At 43.3% G+C, this 25,035-nt stretch overlaps 1 protein-coding gene across 1 annotated transcript; it reads left to right on the plus strand.

Annotated features, from left to right (window-relative positions):
- Positions 1–4,480: 4,480 nt before the first annotated feature.
- Positions 4,481–18,855, plus strand: LOC135213848 (ras GTPase-activating-like protein IQGAP3). The gene is made up of 3 exons (XM_064247951.1): positions 4,481–4,601; positions 18,030–18,126; positions 18,663–18,855. Exons 1-3 carry the CDS (start codon positions 4,583–4,585, stop codon positions 18,853–18,855), a joined length of 309 nt encoding a protein of 102 aa, XP_064104021.1. The 5' UTR covers positions 4,481–4,582.
- The last annotated feature ends 6,180 nt before the right edge of the window (positions 18,856–25,035 follow it).

The following is a 25,035-nucleotide window of genomic DNA, read 5'->3' on the forward strand; positions in this document are numbered from 1 at the left end:
TTGCCATAATTTTTATCATATCATTTTCAATTGGGTTCAATGTAGTTTCTGTTGAGTGGTTTTTTCTGTATGCTGACTGATCATCAGGTACACTATTGAGTTGCTTCAAGTGTCTCCAGGTTTGTTCGTGAACTACCGTTTCTATAAGTTTTGATAAGTACGATATTGCCCTATAGAAGCTAAAATTTTCTTTATCACCTTTCCCTTTGTAAGCCGGTTTTATACAAGCAAGCTTTTCACTAGCTGAGAAGGATGCCTGTGCTAAACTCATTTGGACAATATCAAAATATATAGCTCCCGCAACTGATTAAAGTTTTTTTGCCTCTTTAAGTCGTTTATGGGAAAAGGGTCTTTTTCACATTAGGTGGTTTTTTGCTTTTCTTCGTCGTTTTTTTTTTTTTTTTCAAAGTCATCCACTGTTCAGGTTTCTTCAAACTTACTGAATTTGCTATTACTCATTACGATCATTGGGAGATCAGAAGGGACCTCCTTTTCTAAACTATGACAGATTCTTTCAAATTGTTTTTTTCAAAGTAGTTCACAAAGTTATCAGCCAGGTTCTTTTCCTTTCTTGAGTCCTAATATTCAGACTAAATTATCGTGGATTTTATAAGGCTTTTTCTCTTCACTAAATATTTTATTGTAATACATTTTCTTGGTTTCCATAATTAAGTCGTAGTACTGATTTCTGGCTGTTTTATACAGTGACCAGTTTTCATTACTTCTTTGTATGAGATTAAGCTGGCCTTATGCCAGCACGGGCTCTTGCTCCTAAGCCAGCCCCGTAGACATTACTTCTTGATTCTTTCGATCTTTTTCATAGATCTCGCATTTTTCTTTCCTTTTCTTAGCTTCACATGATTCACTGGTAAACCATTTGGTGTTTTAAGTATTATTTACCTTGTCACTTCTGGACATTTATCGTTGTAGTTTGATGCTAATATACTTTTGCTGTGGTACGTAAACCAGCTTACGCATGCCTGGTCACCTGTCAAGGTATTCCTCAAATTACGCCTGCACTCCTGGCTTGTTTCTCTTATTTCCTTTATGCTCGCAACAATAAATTCGTCCGCTTTAAAGTAGAGTTTGTTTCTGTGGTTGATAGTTTTTTGTTTGTAAAACCATTTCTGATATTTAAACTAAACGTAACTAGATTATGTATTGGAGATATCATGCTTTCAGGCTCAACTTGTATGTCGCTCACACCCTCGTTGTTTTTGTTGTGTATCACTAAGTCGATGATATGGTTCAATAATGATGCCGGTTTCTTCACAACATTTACAAGGTCACGGCTTTCAAGTAATTCTATGAATTCTTTGACATAATTGTCATCATTATCTTCTAAGTGCAGGCTGAATTCACCTCAAATCAGTTTTTTTTTTTTTTGATTTTTATCAGCTAACAAGTTTAGGAAGTCATTGAATTCGTCTAGGAACGATCTCTTACTTGTGCCTGGTGGTTTGTAGTTTGTATGTATTTATGTGTGTAAGTTTAGTTTTGATATATTCGAATGTATTTAACATATTTTGGTTCATTATAGATACTTAGAAAACAGGAAGGTTACAGCGGTTATAAGAAAGGTGAAATCAGAAAGGAAACACCCAACAAAAGGAGTTCCCCAAGGCAGCGTCCTGGGTCCACTGCTATTTGGCATTCACTCAATCGAACTATCTAGAATTCTAGATAAGACCCAAAGGTTTCAAGTTATACCACCCTGTTTGCTGATGATACAGTATTTCTATTTTCCTGTCCAAAAACGGTAAAAGATGGTCATTAGTAAAATTGATGCAATAATGAAAGATATCAAAAAATAGATGTTGGCCAAGAAATTGAAACAAACTTAATGAAGACAAAACTGAGTGAATGTTAATTAGATCTGGAAATGCACTACGAAAATATGAAAGCTTCAAAAAGCATAACTACTGGTTCGTCAACAATAAATACTGCAGTAGCAGTGAGGAACTTGAGAGTGTTTATTGATATAAAAATTGGCGAGAACGAGCCATATATTGCTGTTGTAAAAAAATCTGACTATCACATTAGGAAAAAAACCATTATATTTTATTAAGAAAATAACCTAAAAACGAATATACTCTGAAAACACCAATTTGCCACCAAACACTTTCGAGGCTTGACTTACTAAGAAAATTCCAAGGAGTACAAAATAGAGCCCTAAGATGTATACATATACATACATACATCATATATATATATATATATATATATATATATATATATATATATTATATATATATATATATATATATATATATATATATATATATATATATATAATATATATATATATATATATATATATTATCTATATATATATATATATATATATATATATATATGTGTGTGTGTGTATCATGGACCCTCCTGAAGTCTATATATATATATATATATATATATATATATATATATATATATATATATCTATATATATATATATATATATATATATAATATATATATATATATATATATATATATATTTATATATGTGTGTGTGTGTGTGTGTGTCTGTGTCTGTGTCTGTGTGTGTGTGCGTGTGTATGTGTGTGTGTGTGAGTGTTTTATTCAGACCGTAAAAAGAAAAGAAACTAGCGAATCGTGCCACCCGAAAAAGACTGACTTCCACACTAAAGCATGTCGGGTGCCTGCTCGAGTAAAATCCGACAAGACCAGCTAACCTTCTGACAACGACGTTCTTGTGTGAGCATTAGAACCTCAGCTGTTGCTACGTCAATACCGTCAGTTTATGAGAAAACAATTAATCGTGAGGATCATTCACACAATGGCGGCGAGTTTAGAATGTTTTTCTTTCACATCAACGGATTCTCCCATGTTTTAAGCGATTTCTTATGCCTGAATCTTTTCGTCTTTATGTCTTTCCTTTCGTCTGTCTGTGGAAGGCTTTAATTGGGATTGTGGGCTATGCATGACATGAATATTATGATGTAGTTATATGAAAATTTAGTGTCCTTTCTGTGCTTCTATTTATGTTATGAACATACATATCAATTTCGACTACTTCTCGTTGATATGTTGCAAACTTAATTTATTCATAATTCGAACAGGTGCGTTCTTCGATGCCTCTATGTTTTTCGTAGATGATTGCATAGAAATTGTAACCTATCATTACAATGGCACATTGTAAACGCTAAACGGTAAAAATCATCACAAAATATCATACACCACTCTACATCAGTAAGATCCCCACTTGGTAAAATGTAAAATAAAATATGCATTACGTATTAAGGCTCAAGAAATTGAATTTAAGAAATTAATTAACAAGTCTACCAAGTTCCAACCTTGCATCAAAGTGAGTTCATGATCAACTGGCACAAGTTTGATATCACGAAAACCTATCCAACTACAGAATGAATGATTGACCTGGTATGTAAATCAGAAGAGGAAATGAATGAGAAGTGTGTTTCGTGATTGTGTGTGTTTGTTTAGCCTATATGTAGTATGTATGTATATGTATATATATATATATATATATATATATATATATATATATATATATATATATATATATATAACCAAGAAAAAATTCGGGAGTAAGAGTTTAATCTTCAGAACCAGTAAAATAAAGTGTTGACTTCAACCCCTGCGGGATATGAGTACGGGGAATGAAATTCCATCAATTTGCATCTGGAGTTATCCGGAAATTCGTGATAAATCTACGTGTCATTAAGGCTGTCGCAAACTTCCTTTCTTCGGTAGTTTCATTGCGTTGAAAAAAACCCAACCCTAAGGTGGTGTTCCCACTTCCATCCCATTGCTAGTGCCATGTATTGCTACTTGAAACTTATCGTAACTTTTTTTTTCTTTTTAGCGTATACAGCCCGGCCATAAGCCAGCCATGTTTACATTTGTTAGAGCAGGGTTGCTTTATGCCAACATGGACTCATGCCCGTATTTGCAACCCGTTTCGTGAGTGAAAAGAAAGTTTAACAAATTCTACACTGGAGGTTGGAGACTCCCTCACAACGCCCACTTGTTCGAACTTATTCCCTATGGGCCGTAACGGTGTAACCCCGTAATTAGATCTTGGTATTTGATTCATGTAACTGATGAAGGCTGGGGATTGTTTATTGATTACTCGTGGTGTTTGTGTATAAATCAGTGTTATTCTTGATTTAAAATCAAACTGAGACTAAGTCAAGCATGGAATGAGATTGCATCCAATCGGATGTTTACGTTATCGTTGCGCGAAATACACTTGAGTTCAAAATCTTCCTTAACAATTGAGAAAGATGAGTTGATCTCATAAAACTGTAATTTTTATCTCTTTTAAGCAATATTACGTAAGTAACAGCAGTCTTTTTATTTTTATATATGTGTATGTTACTTGTATAGTATAGTTTAAGTTTGACTAAAAAACTTTAACCAATCAAGACAAAGAGATTAACCCGAATAGCCAATCAGCGCCTGAGTTTTATATTTTGTTACTACCAATCAGCGCACAGCAAGGTTTTATATGAAGGTATGGCGGTATCAACAGTTCTTAGCAAAAGTGGTGATTGTCGACGCTAATATTTCGTGGTAATTACTTGCAGAAGACTTCACGATGGCTCACCAGAGTCAAGGTAATAGTGCTAGCAACACGTGGTATCAAACATTTACTTTGTTACGTTGATTATTTGTTTGTACTCTTGTATGATGGGTAGTTTGTGCGGGAACCGGACCTTGATATCCCAGTGGTGGGGATCAGCTGATTTTGATTGACACCTTTTAGCTGATATGTTGAGATAAATATTTTTTATAGCTATTGCCTGTTGGGTTGTATCGACTCAATAAATACACTTGCGCATTGTGGTTAGATTAGCCTAGTATTTCTAGGCCAACGTGGATTTTTTAGGTAGATAGGTAAGCTTCCAGGCCTAGAATTCCGAGTAGGAGTCACGATTAACATGGGGATTCCAAGGTGAGCAAGACCCCTCCCCCCTCCCCGCCGTGTCAGGGAACAGTGTCTAGGATAGTTTAGGGTAAGGTAAGTCTTGTCAAAATCGTATTCCCTCTGAAAGGCCTATTACTGAAATGAATAGGTACTAGGCTACTTCCATGACCAATGACGCATGATTGGTGTCCATCTCCGGTTTTTTCGAGATGTGTTTGCTACTAAAGTGCTTTTTCTGGAAGGTGAATCAACAATTGGGTAAGATTGGCCCAGGTAGTCCACTCTATTGTTTACCCTACAGTAGCTAGGTATCCCGGGGTTACAGTTTTGTGGGCCAGTTTCACGGCCCAATTTTCAGGGCCCAAATCCAAGAGAAAGTTGATGTTTTGGCATTATAACGTGGCAACAGAATGGAGGTTAAGCACTTAGGTAAAAAACCGCATGGTACAGGGGTGGACCATGAACGATCAATGTGTACAACCCTAAGAAAAGTACATTATAACGCGTCCTGACACCGAGTAGAGTCCTTTAGCTCCGTTTCTCACCAACAAGAAGTCGCGTTCTGATGCCCATCTCCGATGTCAGGACGCGTTATAATGTACTTTTTTTGGGGTTGTACACATTGATCGTACATGGTCCCCCCACCCCTGTACCATGCGGTTTTTTATTTTTTAACCATAATTGATTATTTATTAAATAAAATCCACACATCTGGGGGCATAGTATTCAATTGTAAAATATGACATTATTATTATTGTTATTATTATTAGTATTATTATTAAAAGATAAAACAATTTTTGTTTGGCCCAAATCTTTATTTACCTAACCTGTCCCCTCACATAATCATTAACTGTTTTGATAAGTAAATAAACAAATAAACTGAGGTTTGTGATGGCTTTCTCGGACTGTTAATGTAACAAGTAGATTATACCTATATAGCTAGATGGGCTTCTTAAATTATGATTGTATAATTATTATTGTTATATTAAAGTGGATCAATAGCATCTTTGACTTCCTCAAACTTCCCTGTTAATAGCTACTGTCTAGGTTTCAGCCCATTTTCAAAACTATTATTTTACACTTTACCTGTAATTAACTGGGCAGTGGTTGTTCATGTGCCCTCATATGGGCATAAGAAGGCTGAAAAGGTTCAGATTCAGTCAGTTGTCAAAATACCAAAGCATAAGAAAGTCAAGTTTGCCCCTCTGCCAAAGTATCCTGCGGTGTTCGTAGTCAGGGGCCATGGGACATATCACCTAACAGGCAGCCTTTAGCCTTCCCAGTCATTTTTTTGGCTGTTTTGGTCATTTCGGTAAATAGTGATGCCACTTTTGTGTATCCTCATAGGCTAGGGCATTGTACCTGGCTAGCTAATCAATCAGACTTTATAAACATGAATGGAAAGGAAGATCTTCCTAACCCCTTTCAGCAACAGTTCCAACTTATTTTATAATACTTATAGTATTATAGATGCATTTGGCATAAAAAATAATTCAACTTTCTCTCTGAAAATTGTTTTGGGGAAATGCACCATATCTGAGATATGAATGTATATTACGTATAGCTAATCACCATCCAAAAAAATCAAAAAATTTCTGAGTATTTGTTACTTTAATGCTGATACAGCATTGAGGTTCTGTTGCAAGTTTTTTTCCCCTTAAAATTGCATTATGGTTAGTTACGTCGTATGTCTAGGAGTCATGTGACCAGGGAAAATCTTACAGGTGTTAGACATTTTTGTGTCATTAGGTTCAAAGCTTTCATGGAGTGAAGATATGTCCAAGTATGTTCTTGTAATTTGATTATTTTTGGTTAATTCACAGTTTTTATGAAAATGAATCTTAATGCTTTTGAGTTTTTAAGGCAACATGGGTGTTTATCTGGAATGTTTGAAGTATAAGCAGTGCAAGTTCAGAGAGGATAAAAACGTTTGGTGTTGTACCGCTTGTGTTTCTGACAAAAGATATAAAATATCCACCTTTAAATGACACTCGGCCATCATCACCACCTAGGGAATAATTTTCTGATGATGACAATGGCACTGTAGGGGTGCCACAACCATCTTGTCAACCGTCTTGTTCTGGATATAAGCCATCAAATGTTTTTGTCTATCCAATTAAGGTAAATTTACCATTTTCTTTTCAAGTAAAAGCAGGAAGCATACAAAATAAATGGTGGGGGGTCGGCAAAGAATTTATAAAGGAGTTAATAGTATTGCAGGGATATCTTAAATAAAAACTCACGAGGGAGGACAACTCCAGCAAGGGAGCCATTTCAAAGGCAAATCCCACAGTTGCCCGGCTGTCTCCTACAACTACTACAGTGGACCCCCCGTATTCGCGTTCTCCGATTCGCGGACTCACACATTCGCGGATTTCTCTCGGGAACCTTTCCCTGCATTATTCACGGAAAATTCGCGCATTCGCGGTATTTTTCTATGAGAAATATCCGCAAATTCCTGGTTTTTTTTATCAATTTCATTATAAAATGCAATTTTGGTGATAAAACTATTAAAAAAACCAAGTTTGAAATTTTTTTAGTGGTTTTTCTTAAGTTTTAACTAATAAAATAGGCTGTTTTTAGCATTTTTATAGGGGTTCCAAATATTCGCGGATTCTAACTATTCGCGGGGGGGTCTGGTATGCATCCCCCGCGAATACGGGGGGACACTGTACTACTATTATTGTGGGCACATTAAACTATTCATATGAGGTACAGAGCTTTATTTCCTGTTTTTTTTAGTTTCTGCTTCTGAAGTAGATAAATGGTATATCAAAGCGGTACTACTCTGAAACCCCCATAGATATGTACTAGTATACTACAATAATAGGAGTTAAAAGGCCCCTCTTTCCATTTGCTAATTGATAGTTAACAATTTATGATTAATAAATGGCTATTGGTATGGGCCTAATTGCTAACTTTCTGTAAACCTTGTGGCTAGCACACGCAGGGTAACGTTACCGCTTGCCAGTATATATGAGCTTGCCAAGAATCTTTAAAAATGCAGATAAGGAGCAAAGCGCCGTTCCTCTACCCCCGTACAGTTTGAGATGTTAAGCTGCATTACTTAAGGCTGTTGCCTAACTATGGCTTGCTAGGTATGATATGATTGTTTTACCTCATTTTATTCATTAATTCAAATGCCGTTTGGTGTTGATGGTGATTTACCCCTCCCACCCCAAAACCCATCATTCCCAGTAGCTCCCTAACTTTCTTGAAAGTAGTAGGGGTGTATAATATCTCCAAAGCAACTCATTTCCCCAATGTATTTCTATCATAAATCATTCAAAACACATACAAAAATACATAATTACTTCAGAAAAACAAGTTGAAATTGGTGTAAAAATTTATCTTAATATCTGTTTACCCAGTGAAGTCTTTTTATTTGATTAATTTTGTTAGCATGCATAAATTTTAATTGAAATCATTAGGATGATGTTTTACTCAGTCTGTGTGATTTACATTGCTCAAGGTTGGTTAAATTGTGGGGTGGGGCCTAGAGGGCATGTCTGGCTTAGGACCTAGTGCTTTAAGTTGGGTTTTACTAGGAAGTATTGTTATTGCAGTATGGTTTTTCTAATTTTTTTTTCTGCAAATTCATAGGATTAAGATTGTTGACTACTACTGTGTCCCCGTAGTTCGGCGGCTACTGTTTACATGCAAACTGACCACTGCATCTAGCTCCCCGCCTTTTGGAGTGATGTATAAGAATTAAACAAATGTCAGCAAATATTTCAGTAGATGATTGGCAGAAATGAAGATGGGTAGTAACCTACAATTTTATAACTTAACTTACCAAGTAATTACTTAGTTAACAATTAGCCTCTCACAGCATCCTAAATTTAAAAATTTGTGCGCAAGTGACTGTTGCAAATGCGGGGGTAACAGGTCCTGCCCATCGCAATGGGAACTTGCAAGCAACAGAAGCCAACAGCGTCATTCTTATTCATGCCACGTACTGACAAGACGTCGTTATTGCTTCCTAAGTTCATGTTCGCTGCTTTCTCATTTGCTTCTTGAAGTCGGTGATGTACCCGCTTTAGTTGGTTTTTCGTCTGTTCCGACTACTCCTGGTAATCTTTCACTTATCCTCATCCCTCCTTCCCTCCCTCCCTCCCATTCCAGTGCTCAGCTCCCGTGATTCTGAACCCAATGCTATTACCAATTTAGAGTCTAGGATTAACACCAAATTTGATAGTAAGTTTAACCTAGTGTTAAGTTCCATTGCGGAGTTGGGGGCTTCTCTTAGAGTCCCCATGGACAAAGTAGAAAAATGAGCTGTGATAAAGTGCAAAATGAAGTGTCATTGGAGGAAGTGGTTGCTCGTCCCGTCAGCTCTCCTAGATGAAGGTCACTGTCCCGCTCCCTTACACCTGGGAGAAGACATACCAGAGGTCCAAGGGAGGCTGATGGGTTATGCCCATGGGTTACCTCCCCGTCTGTCGATCCTGTTGTAAATCCCAGGATGTGACCGACTGTCATTGGAAAGGCATGTCAGTGGATGTGTGCAGCTTATCATCCAGTTCCCACTCTGAGTCTGATCCTGGTCAGTGTAGATGCTATGGGAATGTGTCCAGGCCATTGAAAAGGCGTTTGCGTGATTCGGCTCCTGTCCTTGGTGTCAATCAAGTGGCACACGGACTTGGATGACGTCACACTTACTTCATGTAGCTACGGGGTTGACCCTTGCGTGTTTGCTCCAATTCAGTTACCTTTGCATCCATAGGACTCATCTGTACTGCCGTCTCCAAGGACTCCCAACATTAGAAGTGCTGTGCTAGGTATCTGCGTCACCCGAGCGTTCTCGGATGGGGGCACTCTCCCACTCCTGAGAGCCCAGTCCCAGGCGCGCTCCCATCTCCAGCGACCTTACACCCACCACTGGCTCCTGCACCACCAACTTTGTCTGCCAGCTCTCGCTTCTGCACTTCCTGCTCCCACTTCCACACCTGGTCAACTTGCATCCCCCCTTCCTTCCTTGGAGCTGCAACTCACGACCTCATTTGCTTCAGGACTCATATACCAATGGCAACAGCAGCCCATTGTTGTGGAACCAGATGACCCTTCTCTTGCTCCACTGAAGAGCCAGCTAGCAGAGATCCTGAGTTTCGTCAGGAAAACTCCTCCGTTGGGAGTTCCCTCTTAAGGCTTGGGCCAACGACCTTTCCACCAGTTTCTTCAGAGGACAAGGATGATGAGGGCCAAGACTCCGCTCAGTTATCTGCTTACAAGGCCTTACTGCATTTCCTTTTGGAGAACTATCCAGGGTTCTGTACTTCTACTCCAGCATCTCCCGCAGAGGGGCTGTGGATCGTCACCGTATTAAAGGGAGGGCTACTGGATCCCTTTCTCGGGAGACCCCTCCTTTAGTCTCCACGCCCATTGCATTGACGGCGTACAAGAAAGAATCAGAAAGCTACTTGGCCCTTTCAAAGGAAGTATCATCCCTCCTTCTCAGAAGGCCATAGAAGTAGTAGTAGAGGTCCATTCCAGGGATTTTACAATTGACTGTTCGTATTCCCCAAAACGTCAGGGGCTGGACTGGAGACCGTACTAGGTAAGCGCTCTCAATTGCTTTGTTGTCAAGACCAAGTTTCGGGATGGAAACGCCAGCCGTCAGTATGTCATCCATTCATCTGGGCAATTGGATGATCACCCTAGACATGCAGGATGCTTATCTGCACATCCCAGTTCATCCAACAACCAGAAAAGGCCTAAGGTTCGTCTTCCAAGGGAAGTTCTTAGAGTTTTTGGTCCCTGTTTTGGTCTTTTTTATGGCACCCTCAAGTATTTTCTTGAGTTCTCTCTTCTCACGCAAAATGGCTTCACCTGGTAGGCATCAATATCAGCCTGTATTTAGATGAGTGGCTTCTCTGTTCGCCATCAAAGGAACAGTGCACGAAGTACCTTCAGATAATGCTTCATCTCTCCTAAGAATTGGGAATCCTGCCAAATCTCCAGAAGTCACAGTTGGTACCATCCTGAGACACTTTATTTGGGATGATTCTCAACTCTCAGATTTCTCAGGCTTTTCCGTCCCCAAAGAGAATCGCGAACTGCGCTCAATCAATCTCCAAGTTCCTCTCTCTCTCTCTCTCTCTCTCTCTACAGTGGTTGAGTCTGCTAGAACACTTTCTTCTATCGAGACCTTCATTCCATTGGTCAGGTTACACACAAAAATCTTCAATTCTTCCTCAAGGCCAACTGGGACAGGAAGACTCAACCAGGCTAGACGATTTTTCCTATCACACAGGAGATAAAATCAGATCTTGAATGTTGGCTACCAGAAAGAAGGTATTCACAGGGGAGTGCCCTTCTTCCCCCCAAACCAGACTGGACTTTTACTCGAACGCTTCGGATCTGGGGTGGGGTGGGGAGCCCTCCTAGGGTCTCAGGAGGTCTCCAGGACCTGGTCTCCACATCAACTTCAAGAAGTTGAAGGCCATTCACCCCGGCCTACGTCAGTTCTCCTTGTTCGTGTATAAGAAGAAAATGGTGGTTGCACATGCAGGCAACACCACTTCCTTGTCTTACATCAAGAAACAGGGTGGCACTCACTCCTTTTATCTCTCAGACGACACAAGAGTTACTCCTGTGGGCTCATCAACATCACGTAACACTCGTCACCTGCTTCATTCAGGGATGTTATATGTCCTGGCAGACAAGTTGAGCCAGAAGAGGCAAGTGCTTCCCACCAAATGGACTCTGGACAACAGAATTTTGTCCAGAATTTGTTGGAACCTGTGGAGATTGTGGGACAGACCCCTAATAGACTTGTTCACAACATCAAAGAACAACTGCCTTCCTCGCCATTTCCCCAGCTCGTGACCCTCGGGCATGGGCACACGAACGGTATCCTAGGCTTGGGCAAAGAAAAGAGAGATCTCTGCCCGGTCAGAAAATGGAAAAGATCAGGGATCCTCAGTAATCTTTGGTGTTTGGTCAAGAATCCCTCCAGTTTACTTTCCAGAACGGTCTTTTCATTCTCTATCAGAGACCTAATATCCGAAGCTCATTTCCGGATACAGGAGGAATCGCTTCCATTGCTTAAAATGAGAGCGTATGAGGTCAGAGCAGTGGCTACCTCTCTCTCATTTAAACATAAATTCTCTCTCTGCAATCCTTCAATCAATTTATTGGATATGTAATAAGATATTTGCGTCACATTATTTGAAAGGAAGTAGAAATGGTGTTTGAAAATTGCCAGTAACCTTGGCCATTGGCAGTGCTGGCATGGTATTGGGTGAGGAAGCATAGGAGACACAATCTCTCTCCTATCTCTTTTCCTTGTTGTCAAGGATGTCGAGTTATGGGGAGCCAGGGGTTACCTTAGTACCTGGAGAACCCACCAGTTGGTTGGTTGTTTAGTGTAATTTATTTATCATGATTTGGTGTAATGGTGTAAGGAAAATGACAGGTTTTTTTTTTCTTTGGTCATGTTATGGTACTGCGCCCACCCAGGGCAAGGCCATGAATATTTTATCTTTAGTCTTGGCAGTGGTCAGGCAGATCCCCTCCCTGTGGCAAGGCTTCCACCGATGTAGGTTAAGATGAGCACCACCGAGGCAGCATTTCCTGCTGTAGCTCTCTTACCATGGTCAGCAAGTGACAAACACTGAGTCAGTGGTTCAGCCATCCCACTAGTTCAATTATAACATTCCTTTTAAGGCATTGAGTTAGTTCAAGTCCAGTTCATCCCACCCCCCTTGCTATGTGGGATTAAGCTAAGTATTACAGGCAGTCCCCGGGTTACACGACGGGGTTCCGTTCTTGAGAGCGTCGTAAGCCGAAAATAGTCGTAAGCCGGAACGACGCTTGGAAATATGTCTTAAACTAATAAAAAGTTATAAAAACCTTACTTGTAATCCTCCTCCTTTGGTTACATTACATGTTGTTTCCTGTAGTTTTAATGTACAACCTGGAGTTATTTTCATAAAGAATGCTGGTTCTTGAAGGTAAAAAAAAACTATTGTAATCCTCTGTGACACTACATTCTTGAAGTTTTATGTACAACCTGGAGTGATTTTGCAAAATCTTGAGGGCTACAAGAACAGCTGATTACTATTTACGTATCATATAGACTAATTAAAGTAAATGTTATCTTTAAATAGGCTTATATATTAGTATCAACAAACTTTTTCCTGCCATGAGTCAGAGGCCGTTTAATGAAACTAACACTTCTCTGTCCTATCTGTTCAGAAAATAAATGTTACGTCAATCCCGAGACCATTGTTGCACAAAGCTCTCTCTCTCTCTCTCTCTCTCTCTCTCTCTCTCTCTCTCTCTCTCTCTCTCTCTCTCTCTCTCTCTACTCTCTCTCTCTCTCTCTGCATCAAATTACATTGGAAACTTGACATACGATTGCCCTAATATACGAATGTTTTGAGATACAACAGAAAATTTGCGAAATACAAGCTTTGATATACACGAAATATTTGAGATACGATTTTGCGATGAGTGTTAGTTGTATAGGCGACCGATAAATGGCGTTCAGTCTGTTTGTTTGTTGGTGCTGCATGTTAACACGTCGTTGTTTAGTTCGTTGTATTTGCGCCTATTTTTTTGTGTTATTTTGTCTATTTTATTATTAACCATGGGTCTCAAAGCTAAAGACAAAGCAGGTGATAAGAAAAAACCCAAGAAAATGATTTCGATGGAGCAAAACATGAAATTATAGCAAAGCAGAATGACGTGCTTCGTATCGTCGATTTGGCAAACGAGTATGGTCGAAATCCTTCTACAATATCCACGATCATCAAGCAGAAGGAATCTATAAAAACCCCGAGACCATTGTTGCCAAAGCGTCTTTCTCTCTCTCTCTCTCTCTCTCTCTCTCCTCTCTCTCTCGTCTCGTCTCCCTCTCTCTCTCTCTCTCTCTCTCTGATCAAATTACGTACTGGATATGTCTCTCTTTGGATACTTCGATTTTGCCAAATATTGAGGGCTACAAGAACAGTTGATTACTATTTACGTATCATATAGACTATTAAAGTAAACGTATCTTTAAATAGGCTTATATTATTAGTATCAACAAAATTTACTGGCATGAGTCAGAGGCCGTTTAACGAAACGAACACTTCTCTGTCCTTAACTCGAGCGTCGGAAGACGCCTCTCTCTCTCTCTCTCTCTCATCTCTCTCTCTCTCTCTCTCTCTCTCTCTCTCTCTCTCTCTCTCTGATCAAATTACTGATAATGTCTCTCTTTGGATACTTGGAATTTGCGTTGTAATCTAACCAAAAGAAACTTCGTTTTGTTATTATTACTGGAAACAAGCAATGATTTTTCATTATTTGCGCTTTTGGACTGTTAATATGTAAACTAGTATGTATTCATTCGCTCGGAAACTAGTTCCGCATATGAGGCGTCACTAAAAAACATAGAAAAATACAACATAAAAAGTGTCGAAAATCATCATAATCTCAAAATTTTTGTTGTAATCTAACCAGAAACTTATTTTTATTAATATAACTGTGCTAAACTATAAAGGATTTTTATCATAGTATGCGTTTTTTAAAAGCGTCGTTAACTCGGAGCGTCGGAAGCGTCAGCGTCGTAACCTCGGAACAAGCGTCGTAACCCAGGACGATTTTTCCATTGAATATTTAAGAAAAAGCGTCGGAACGTCGTAAGCCGGAACCGTCGTAACCCGGGGACCGCCTGTACTTGGTTAGTTACTTATATCAAAATGATATGTTTATAATAAAATGAAGTTTTATAAATATACTTAGCAAGTAAATACTGAATCAGAGCCCGCCCTCCTCCCCTCTGATTTTCGTGGACTTAGCGGCACTAAATAAGAATGATGCTGTGACTTCTGTCGCTTGCGCGAGTTCCCGTTGCGGTGGGCGGGACTGTCACCCCAGCATTGCAACAGTCACTTGTACACAATTTTTGAATTTTGGATGCTGTGCGAGGATAATCGTTAGCTAAGTAATTACTTGTAAGTATATTCATAAAATTTCATTTTATTATAAACTAATCATTTCTAGATTCGACCTGTGTCTGCCGGGGAAAAATCCCTGTAGCTCATATTTCCTAGTATATAATCCTAATTATACTAGAGTTATACTAGAGCTTACATGGTATGCTGAAATTACTACCCTCAGCGCGAGCACCCCGAAGGGTGTCGGTATAAGTAAGGGGCGAAGTGATTACTATTCACAGATCCTCTGCCACTTAGAAGATTCCCTCTTCAAAATCCCTCTGCGGTGGGAGCCGTTCCAAGCGTCCCCCACCTCACCCTCCACTTGATGATACTACTTATACCAACGCGGCTACCTCATTCCTGTATTAGCGGTCTTTGTGTGTGCTTCACGTCTTTTCGCTCCGGGAGTTTTGTCCAGTTCTATCCATTTGTTCATCATGGCTACGGCAGATGTTACTTCTACACCTAAGTTGAGTACCCCAATTTACATGTTTTTGATTTTATGATTGAATTATTCCCATAAGTCGCCTTTGGCCCTTCAGAATAGTATTGTAGGCGCTGTCGGCTGAGCCGCCATTTTGGAGCGTCATCGGAACGCCTTTTCTAAATTGATGCGTTACGTCAGTACCATATATGTTTTACAATACCTATCCGTACTGATTTTAGGGTAGGCCTAACCCGCTCTTGGCTTTTGTTGGGGTACAGAGCAGTGCGTTAGTTTACGTCGTAAATAAAAGGCCCCCTCCCCAGCGGTTCAAGGGCGGGTTGGTCGCCTATCTCTGCATGATTTATAACTGTGCATAATATCATTTTTGTCGTATTTATCATATTTTGGGAAGAGAGAGGGAGGGGCCGTTCCCCCTCTCTCTCTCTCGTTCTCCCTCCCGCCCTCCTGAATTAGGAGGATATGTATGTAGTAGTGATTTAGATATGTCTAGATTTTGTACAAGATTGATTTAATGAGGTTGGAGGGGTTGCATCATCTCCCACCTAGTTAAACCTAGCCTAGGCAGGTAGGCTAGGGGTCCCTTACCTAGTACCCTTAACCCCTTCAGCACTGGGACGTACACATGTACGTCTTTTACGGTACAGTAATAAAAGACCGGGACGTACGCGTGTACGTCTTTCATCCCTCCTCGAAAAGCAAAGCGTTTTTCTTCAGCTTGGATGGTTTCCAGACACAGTATTGTGTACGAGAGGAGGTGCTGAAGCTCCACCCACAATTCATTCTAACCAATGAGCGTCCGATGGACGTCGTGACGTCATTTTCATATGGGATATTAGGAGGGGTACTGGCCAACATATGCCAGTGCGCCTCAGGCTATTTATTTGGGAAGGATGATGACGATTTTGTCTGTAAACCATGGAGATTTTAATTCTAAACCTTTTTCCTTTTGATTGCAGTTATTTTATGTTCTTTTTTTTTCAGTATCATGTCAGATGATAGTGTTTCAGAGTCAGGGTCTGAGTACCTGCCAAATCTATCAGATGATGATTATAGTGATAATTTCTTAGAGGTTGACAGTGACAAAGATGTTTTCGAAGACATTGAACCTCTTGTCGATGAAGGCTGGCGGTTCATAACTGATCCATCTTGTGACTTGCACCCAGACCCAGGCCCCCCGCCCCCCTGATTCATGGAGGGTGGTAATAGGATTCCTGCTTACACACCAGATTTCACCTGCTTACGTGGTGCATTTTTTCTCCTTTTTTGTGGTGATGTAATTAACAAATTGTGTGAATGGATGAATGCTCGGGCAGAGTAGTACTTTCATTCAACAGGAAAGCGTAGGTGAAAGGACTTCTATGGAGGCCTGTTACTCGTGTATGAGATTGTGTTTTTTATAGCTTGCTGATGATAATGGAATGGGGAGTGAATAAACTGCCCCATATGGTATATTACGTATTGGTCACGAGATGCTGTTGCTTTTTATTATTATTATTATTATTATTATTATCATTATTATTATTATTTATTATTATTACTATTATTATTGTTTTATTATTATTATTACCAGTGCCGTAAACAATTTCGATTGATGTATACGCTATTTCTGTATGAAACCTAGGAATAACTGTTTCAGTAAGAAAACTAGTACTGCTATTACCACTACTACTATTTTACTGCTACTTTAATACTTTTTCTGCTACTTTATTTCTATTACTTTACTACTATTTCTACTACTTTATAACAGTTCCTACTTCTGCATTACTTTTTCCACTAAATATTCCTATTTTTTCCGATATTCTTACTATATTTTTTGTAAGTTTTTTTGACAATGGGGTAAAAAATATTCATTGATATCCGTACACACAATGTTTTCACATAAGAATGTAAAGGAAAAATATGAATAACATAAAATTTAGAGGGAGCCAGTAATGATTGATACTCGCGGTCGACAGGGGGTCTCATGCGGTATGCAAGCATTAGCAGCAATGCAGCAGGCCCAGTGGCGAAGGGGTTAAAACACACCTAACATTCCCCTGTGGTGCTATTAGGCTAGCAGGGAGAACTTTTAATAAGATAATATAGTTCTCAACCGGTGTGACCTTGGATCTACCTCACTGCTGCCTAAATCGAACAATGTACAAGAACCTATTTGTGGGATCAGTGTCTTTTTGGGGGAGCAGTGAAAGCAAGTGACTAGTGCTGACAATGCAACTTTATTTCAACTATCACCCAGTTTCTGAGTAAGAGAATTACAGTAGTGTACTGCAAGCGCTGGTATATTTTCAAATTCCACAAATTTTTATTCATTTAAATTTCGACAGAAAACCTCTGGGGTACCTGCTTGTCTGAGGAAACTTTCCTCAAGTTCTTTAGTATGTGTATTATACAGTATAATTATTAAGTAGTAGTTAACCAGGCCAATGAGTTAAAATACTTTACTCTGAAAGGTACTGTACATAAAAGTGATAATGAAAATTATAATTGACTGCAAGCTTCATTTCTTAAGTTTATCAGATATGAGCACAAGATGCTGTGTAGTTAAGAGATTGACAGTTTTTTTTTTTTTACAGTTGTGCATACAAAAGAGTTTTTTATACAGTTGTGCATACAAAAGAGCTGTTTATGGCAGTGTGGTTTGTTAAATATAGCATCTATAATGTGCAGTTACCTTGACTATTTTATAATTACAGAACTTGCATACTTGATGTACTCTTGTTATAGATTATTAATTTCTTCTTAGGTGGAATGGAGTGTGGGATCAGTGCCCAGGAAATGGATGAGCAGCGTCAGAAGAATGTATCTTATCAATATTTGTGTCATTTGGAAGAGGCAAAAAAGTAAGTTAAATATAGCCTGCAGTTGGATGAATACAGAAAAGTAAATATAGTACAGTAGTATGTGTATATGTGAGTAGTAATTACGTTAGTAGAATGTGTGCAAAAAGTAAGTACGGTACAGTTTAAAGTAGTATAGCACATGTATATACATATACATACTACAGTGCTAAAATACAATAATATAATTGTAATTATTGTAATATAGTAATTGTAACAAAATATATATATAATGTAAAGTATGTGGATTCTAATGGATAAAGATAATTAAGGATGACATGTACAAACAAGTTTTAGTAAACATTAAAACTATCTGAAAACAAATGTTTGGTGATGTCAAATAGTGGTAGTATCATTATGAAGTTTTAGGTTAATTTACATGGGCTTGTCATCAATGCATTGACATATCTATAATTATATTGCACAGTGTTATATGAAATATTTTAGATGATAACGATGACTTCTTTCAGTTGCTACCTGTGCATTATATACATATTACTTTGGCTTTTAGAAAGCATATTTATTGTTTTGATCAACAGGTGGATTGAAGCCTGCATAAACGAAGAGTTGCCTGAAGCTGGAGAGTTAGAAGAAAAGCTGAGAAATGGTGTTTACCTGGCAAAATTGGGTCACTTCTTTGCACCTGACACTGTACCTCTTCGACGAATATACGACTCAGACTTGAGCCGTACCAAATCCCTGGGATTAACTTCAGGCATACAGACAATATAAAATTACTTTCTTGAAGGCTTTGAAAAAGATAAAGTTACCTTCTGTAAGTACCCTATGACAGTAATTTCTTATTATAACTTGTGGAGCTTTATATTGTCAGGTCATTGATAATTTATCGTGGGCATTTCCTTCATTCATTAGAATGTGCTGCTGATTGATTGCAGAGTTCAAGAAAATGTTATTGGCAGAAAATTTGATTGTTCCGACACGTAATACAAACCGTCGGTCCTTTACATATGGAATGTACTTCAGTGCAGCTGGAACTGGTGGTAAGCTTTCGAACAAGGTGGTTCGGTTGTTAACTGCTTGTCTGATAGTTGGGAGTCCCGCCCCGACTGGCAAGGTAGACATTCACTTTGCTTTTGGCCGCCGACGGAGCACGACGTGTGTTCGCCTGCTGCTCACCATCGTCGTTTGCTTTTGCCTTCGCTTTTATCGAAGTCTTTTTGTGTGTATTGGTTATCTTGAGTAATACTTGGGTGACTGTAAGTACTTTTTGTGCCTTTTTTCATCATTTTGTGTATTGCTGTCTTGTGCCAGAATGAGGAGCTATGAGACAGAGACCCCCCCACCCCCCAGTCAGCCGCAGGTTGTGCCCTGGTGTGGAGGGCCGTAGGTGTGGTGCCTTTAGGTCACTGTGTGAAGTAGACCCTCGTGATTTATGTACTCAGTGTCGAGGGCGAGAATGCTATTGAGCCAAGACGTGTATTATTTGTGTATCTTGGTCGGAGGAGCAGTGGGAGCGATAAGAGGGGAAGAAGAGGCCGCGTAAGCCGGCCAAGGTGTCGTCGGAGGGCTCTGCCAGCGACACCATTGGTTACGGGCACGTCTTCCTCTTTCCTTCCCCGTGTCAGCTCTCGCGTATGGCTCCTTCCCCTTTGGGGACGTGTCGTGGTCTGCTTCTTCACTCGATCAGTTGAGTGTAGAAGAGGGGGCGCGGCACCCCTCCGACGTTCAGCTGTACTCGGGGTCTTCCGTTCCCCGCCCCCAACTAACCCGGCACTTGCCTCCTCAGGTATGCCTGCTGCTGTGGCTGACGATCTCGAGCAGGTCTGGTACTCGCTTGGACTCCCGGATGCACCGAGTATTCAGGGGCTGCTGTACCACCTGGCGGCCCAGGGACCCAGGCCGTGACCCATGGACCATAGACGTCGATGACAACAATGGTGTCGATTGCTGGGTATGCTGCTCCTGGCCCCCCCATGGTCTACGTATATGCAGCATGTGGCGATGGTAACACCTGCTGCAATCCATGCCCTGCTGCCGTGCTTGCTGAGGAAAGAGTCGACCCTGCCGCCTGGTTTTGCTGCCCTCGCCCCAGCCCCTGACTTTCGGTGCCCCAGAGGTCCCCGCTCGACCTGCCGCCAGTTCCTGTTGTCGCTGCCCCGCTTGATCTGCTGCCAGTTCCTGTTGTTGCTGCCTCCGTACCAGCTCCTGCCGTCGTCGCTCCAGCCCGTGGTGTTGCTGCTCCCACCACAGGTCCCTCCAGACAGGTGCAGCTGGGCTCTGTTGCTTCGGCAACTTCCTCAGCTCTTTCCTGGATTAAGGACCTGACGGTGGTCCTGAGGAAGCTGACGAAGAAGAAGAGGAAGGTGTTGTCGTCTGCAGCCACCTCTTCCCCTTCGACTTCCAAGGCCCCACAGCTGAGGAAGAAGAAGGTGGCCTCCTCCCCCCCTAAGAAGTTTCGCTCAGAGACCTCGAAGGGTCTGTCCCACTCCGATGGGACAGTTGGTGCTTCTGCTGGTCCTCCTGTTCCTTCGGGAATGGGGCCTATCTCCTTCCTTTCCACAAGGAAGAAGAAGACGGGAACCGGAGGGGTACCGGCTACCACCGGTACCTCTTCTCCTGGCGCCAGACGTTCTGCCTCGGCACCGGGAACTGTCTTGGCTGCTCGTTCGCGAGTGGTACCGAGTGGTACTGTCAACCCCGCGGGTGATCAAGCAAGCCAGGTTTCCAGGCAGCTGAGCCTGCTCGCTGTCAGGAGTCGGGCATGGAGCGGAAGACTGGTGGCAGTCGCTCAGGCGACTCCCGCCAGACCAGCGATCACTCTCGTGGCGATCTGCCGGTCCCCAGGGTTGACGTGACTGTCCCACCAGACCGTACACGGGCTGAGGCGAGGAAGAGGTCCCCCCCGGTCGCCAGGACCAGCCTTGGCTAGGCCAGGTACAGTGACGCGCCGTTAGGAGGGGCGGGCCACGCTCCCACTGCAACAGTGAACTCTACCGGTCCCCTGACTGTCGCTCCCACCAGGACTGGACGGATAGGCTGACGGGTAGCAGCTCTCCTGACGCTCGGGACCATCGCTACCGTTCTCAGTCCAGCTGTTCTCAGGGGAGACCGCACGACTAGGCCTGCAGCTCGACCGTCACCGCGGGTTGGTGATCGCTGCAGCCCCCCCCCCCCAGCACGCCGGCACTGCTGGTGGGCAGGGGGGGAGCGTCAGGTCTGCCTCTCCTATCCCTTCAACCTCCTCGGGCTACACCGGGGAGGAGCAAGACTATAGGAGCGACCGCGAGGAGTGCGCTTCTCGCAGCCCCTCCACAAGGGCCTATGAACCTGGCACGGTCTTGGGAGCGACCAGATCATACGCCCAAGTGGTTGGAGGAGACCAAGAGGGTCTTTCGTGGTTCCTCCTGTGGAAGGAGGAGGATCTCGGGAGGCCCGTTCGTCCCTGGATGGACTTGACGGTCCATCTCCCCAGGAAGCAGTCACTCCTGAGATCCAGAGGTCATTTGTAGAAGTCATCGCGCTGATTCGTCAGCACAATGACCTCGGAGAAGGATTAACCCAGGACGACGGTGGGTCTGCCCTGATCAGCCTTGGCCGACAGTGTGTTGGCCAAGTGGACACTCTTGTCTCCGGACAAGAGGGATCACTTCGGTCTGGCAGGTCGTCCAAGCTACTTCTCCCTCCTCTACCACAGGAGAGGGGGTTCTACGTGTCCATCTGAGGACCCGCTGCTGCCCAAACAGGTTAACCCGGAGCTAGCTAGGCTAACCCCGGGTTGTGTGTCTTCAACACCTACTGGCTGAAAACCTCTGGTTCTCACAGCAAGGGGCACTGGCTTTGGAATCGACTGCCATGGCAGCGTGCCAAGCAGTCTCCTGGCTGGACCTGTGGTCCCTCACGGTGTCCATGGTTTGCGGCCTCCTCGGGAAACATCACTCCTGAAGGAGACCCGCTTTCAGGAGATTGTGTCAGTTTCGGGGTAGGGCTATCTCCTACCTGGCCCACCAGACGGCCAACCTGTGGGCCAACCTGGTTCTGAGATGGCGGGACGCAGTCCTCGCTCGAGTGACCAGGTTGGCAGGGCATGAGGCAGCTTTGGGTCTGAGGAACGGACCGGTGCTGGGTTCCTCCTCTCTCTTTCCTGGAGAGATGGTGGACGCTGTGGTGGAACAGCGGCGCACTGAGGACAGTGACCGCCTAGTCCACCAGGCAGTCTCAAAGGCGGTTGGGCAGCCTTGAGCCACTACGGCTAAGCCTCGGAGCTTGGCGAGCGCATCCTCTGCGGCTAAGACAACGTCCTCGTCGAGGCCGAGAGGAAAGACCCAGCCTTTGACTTCTGCTGTAAGGAATGATCGTCAGCCCTCCTCCCAGTCCTCCTTCTGAGGAGGAACCGGGAAGAAGTCGAAGAAGGGGAAATGCTAGGGACGGCGTTCCCCCTCACCTGCTGCCGGAAGGGGGGGGTTTGCCTGGCGAGCCATTGGGCAACTTGGCAGCGCTACGGAGCTGAGACCTGGATAGTGGATGTCCTTCGGGAGGGATATCTACTACCCTTCAAGTCACGGCCACCCTCACCTCAATCCCAGTCCATCTGCAGACACATCCCCAGTACAGCCAGGGACGTAGCACTTCGGCAAGAGGTATATGCCATGCTGAGCGAACGAGCTTTGGAGATCGTACGGGAACAGTTTTCCGCCGGGCTTCTACAGCAGACTTTTCCTGGTGGAGAAGTCATGGGGGGGGGCTGGCGCCCAGTGATAGATCTCTCTCCCCTGAACCGATTTGTTCGCCAGACTCAGTTCACGATGGAAACAGCACGCTCCGTGCTCGATTCTCAGGGAGAACGACTTCATGCTTTCTGTGGACCTGAAGCATGCATATTTCCAGATTCCCATCTACCAGTCCTCCAGGAAGTACCTCCGCTTCATCCTCGACGGGACAGTGTACCAATTCAGGGCATTTTGTTTCGGTCTCTCAACCGCCCCACAGGTGTTCACGCGAGTGTTCACTCTGGTGTCTGCTTGGGCCCATTTGGTAGGGATACGTCTTTTGAGGTATCTCGACGATGCTGCTGTTCTCAGACACGTCGACCGAGGGATGGGGCGCACACCTGGAGGAGTTGCTGACTGCAGGTGTGTGGGATCATCACAACACCTTCACATCAATGTCCTGGAGCCCAAGGCAGCGTTCCTCGCTCTCCAAGAGTTCCGGAAACGGGTGATGGGACACTCAGTGGTGTTGATGAGTGACACCACCACGGTAGTGGTGTGGCATATGTACATTAACAAACGGGGACCTAGTGTCCCTCCCATTGTACCAGTTGACGATGCAGGTGCACGAGTGGGCGGTAGCTCACTCTGTAGAGCTGTCAGCCAGATACATTCCAGGCAAGAGGAATGTAGTGGCAGACAAGCTCAGCCGTCGGAATCAGGTGATAGGGACTGAGTGGTCCCTTCACCCAGACATGGCAGAAAGTGCTCTTCGACCTGTGGGGGCGTCCAGTCGTGGATCTGTTCGCCACCCGGCACAACAGAAAACTCCAGGTTTTCTTCTCAGTTGTGCTGGACCCATGGGCAGCTGCAGAGGACGCTCTTCAACATCCGTAGGACAACCTCTCCGTTTACGCCTTCCCCCGTTCTGTCTGATTCACAATTCCGAGGCACTGAAAGAGATTCCCCCCTGGCACAACCTCCTGTGCCAACCACACGTGGAACAGTACCACCGATCGGTTCGGTCCCTGTCTCTTCACGGCTGGCTGTTATCCACCATCTCTTGCGAGCAAGAGGCTTTTCTTGCCGAGCAGCAACAGAGATGGCTGGGTGCCTCAGGCAGTCCTCTGCAGCGGTGTACCAGGGGAAGTGGTCCGTCTTCTGTGGTTGGTGTCGTGGACGGGGTCTCTCTCCTCTCAGAGCCACTCTTCTTTTCGCCGAGAGAAGCTCCTCTGCGTCTCCGCAGTGAAAGGATACAGAGCCGTCCTGGCCCTAGTCCTTAAACTGTGGGGGGTAGACATTTCCAACTCATGAAAATCTCCTCCTGATGAAGAGCTTCGAGAGGTCTTGCCCACCCAGGGAACTCAGGCCCCCGGGGTGACGTGACTCTCGTCCTTAGGAGTTTGACTTGAAGACCCTTCGAGCCACTCCGTGAGTCGTCAGACAGGGATCTGACCCTCAAGACCGTCTTTCTGCTGGCCTTGGCATCGGCGAAGAGAGTAGGGGAACTGCATGGTCTTTCTTTCAATGTAAAGCACACGAGGGGCTGGGGATCGGTGACGCTCTATTTCGTCCCGGGTTTCGTAGCGAAGACTCAGAACCCTTCGGTCCCTGACGACCAGTTTGAGTCATTCACGATCCCCTCCCTGAAGGACTTCACCAACAACGATGCGGATGAGATGCTGCTTTGTCCTGTGAGGGCGCTACGGTGCTATCTGAAGAGAACTTGCCACCTCCGGCCTGAGTGTCGACGCCTCTTCGTTAGCACCGGGGTTACCGAGAAGGAAGTGGTGTCCATGAACACACTTTCTTTCTGGCTTCATGAGGTGATCAGGAATGCGTACGCTTTGGATAGAAGTGACGACACCGGTACCCTTCATCCAAGAGCCCACGAAGTCAGAGGTATTGGTCCAACCCTTGCTTTCCGCAAGAACTTCTCCGTGGCGCAGGTGCTAAAGGCAGGGGTTTGGGCCAACCAGACCACCTTCACATCTTTTTACCTTTGGGATATCGCTCACAGTTCCTTGGACACCTTTTCCTTGGGACCCGTGGTGGCTGCTCAACAAGTTGTGTAGCTTACCCAGCTCCCTTGCCGGACAAGACAGCATCGCATCCTTGGTGTGACTGCGTGAATGGAAGAGTGAATGAGTGTGTGACTGGCTTCTCTTCCTCCTCTTTTCTCTCTTCTATCTGTGGGCAGAGGGCTGTGGTCGTTACTACGCTGGAACAGGAGGCCGATGCAGGT

Source organism: Macrobrachium nipponense, chromosome 43 (genome assembly GCF_015104395.2).
Source record: "Macrobrachium nipponense isolate FS-2020 chromosome 43, ASM1510439v2, whole genome shotgun sequence".
Classification (NCBI taxonomy): Eukaryota; Metazoa; Arthropoda; class Malacostraca; order Decapoda; family Palaemonidae; genus Macrobrachium; species Macrobrachium nipponense.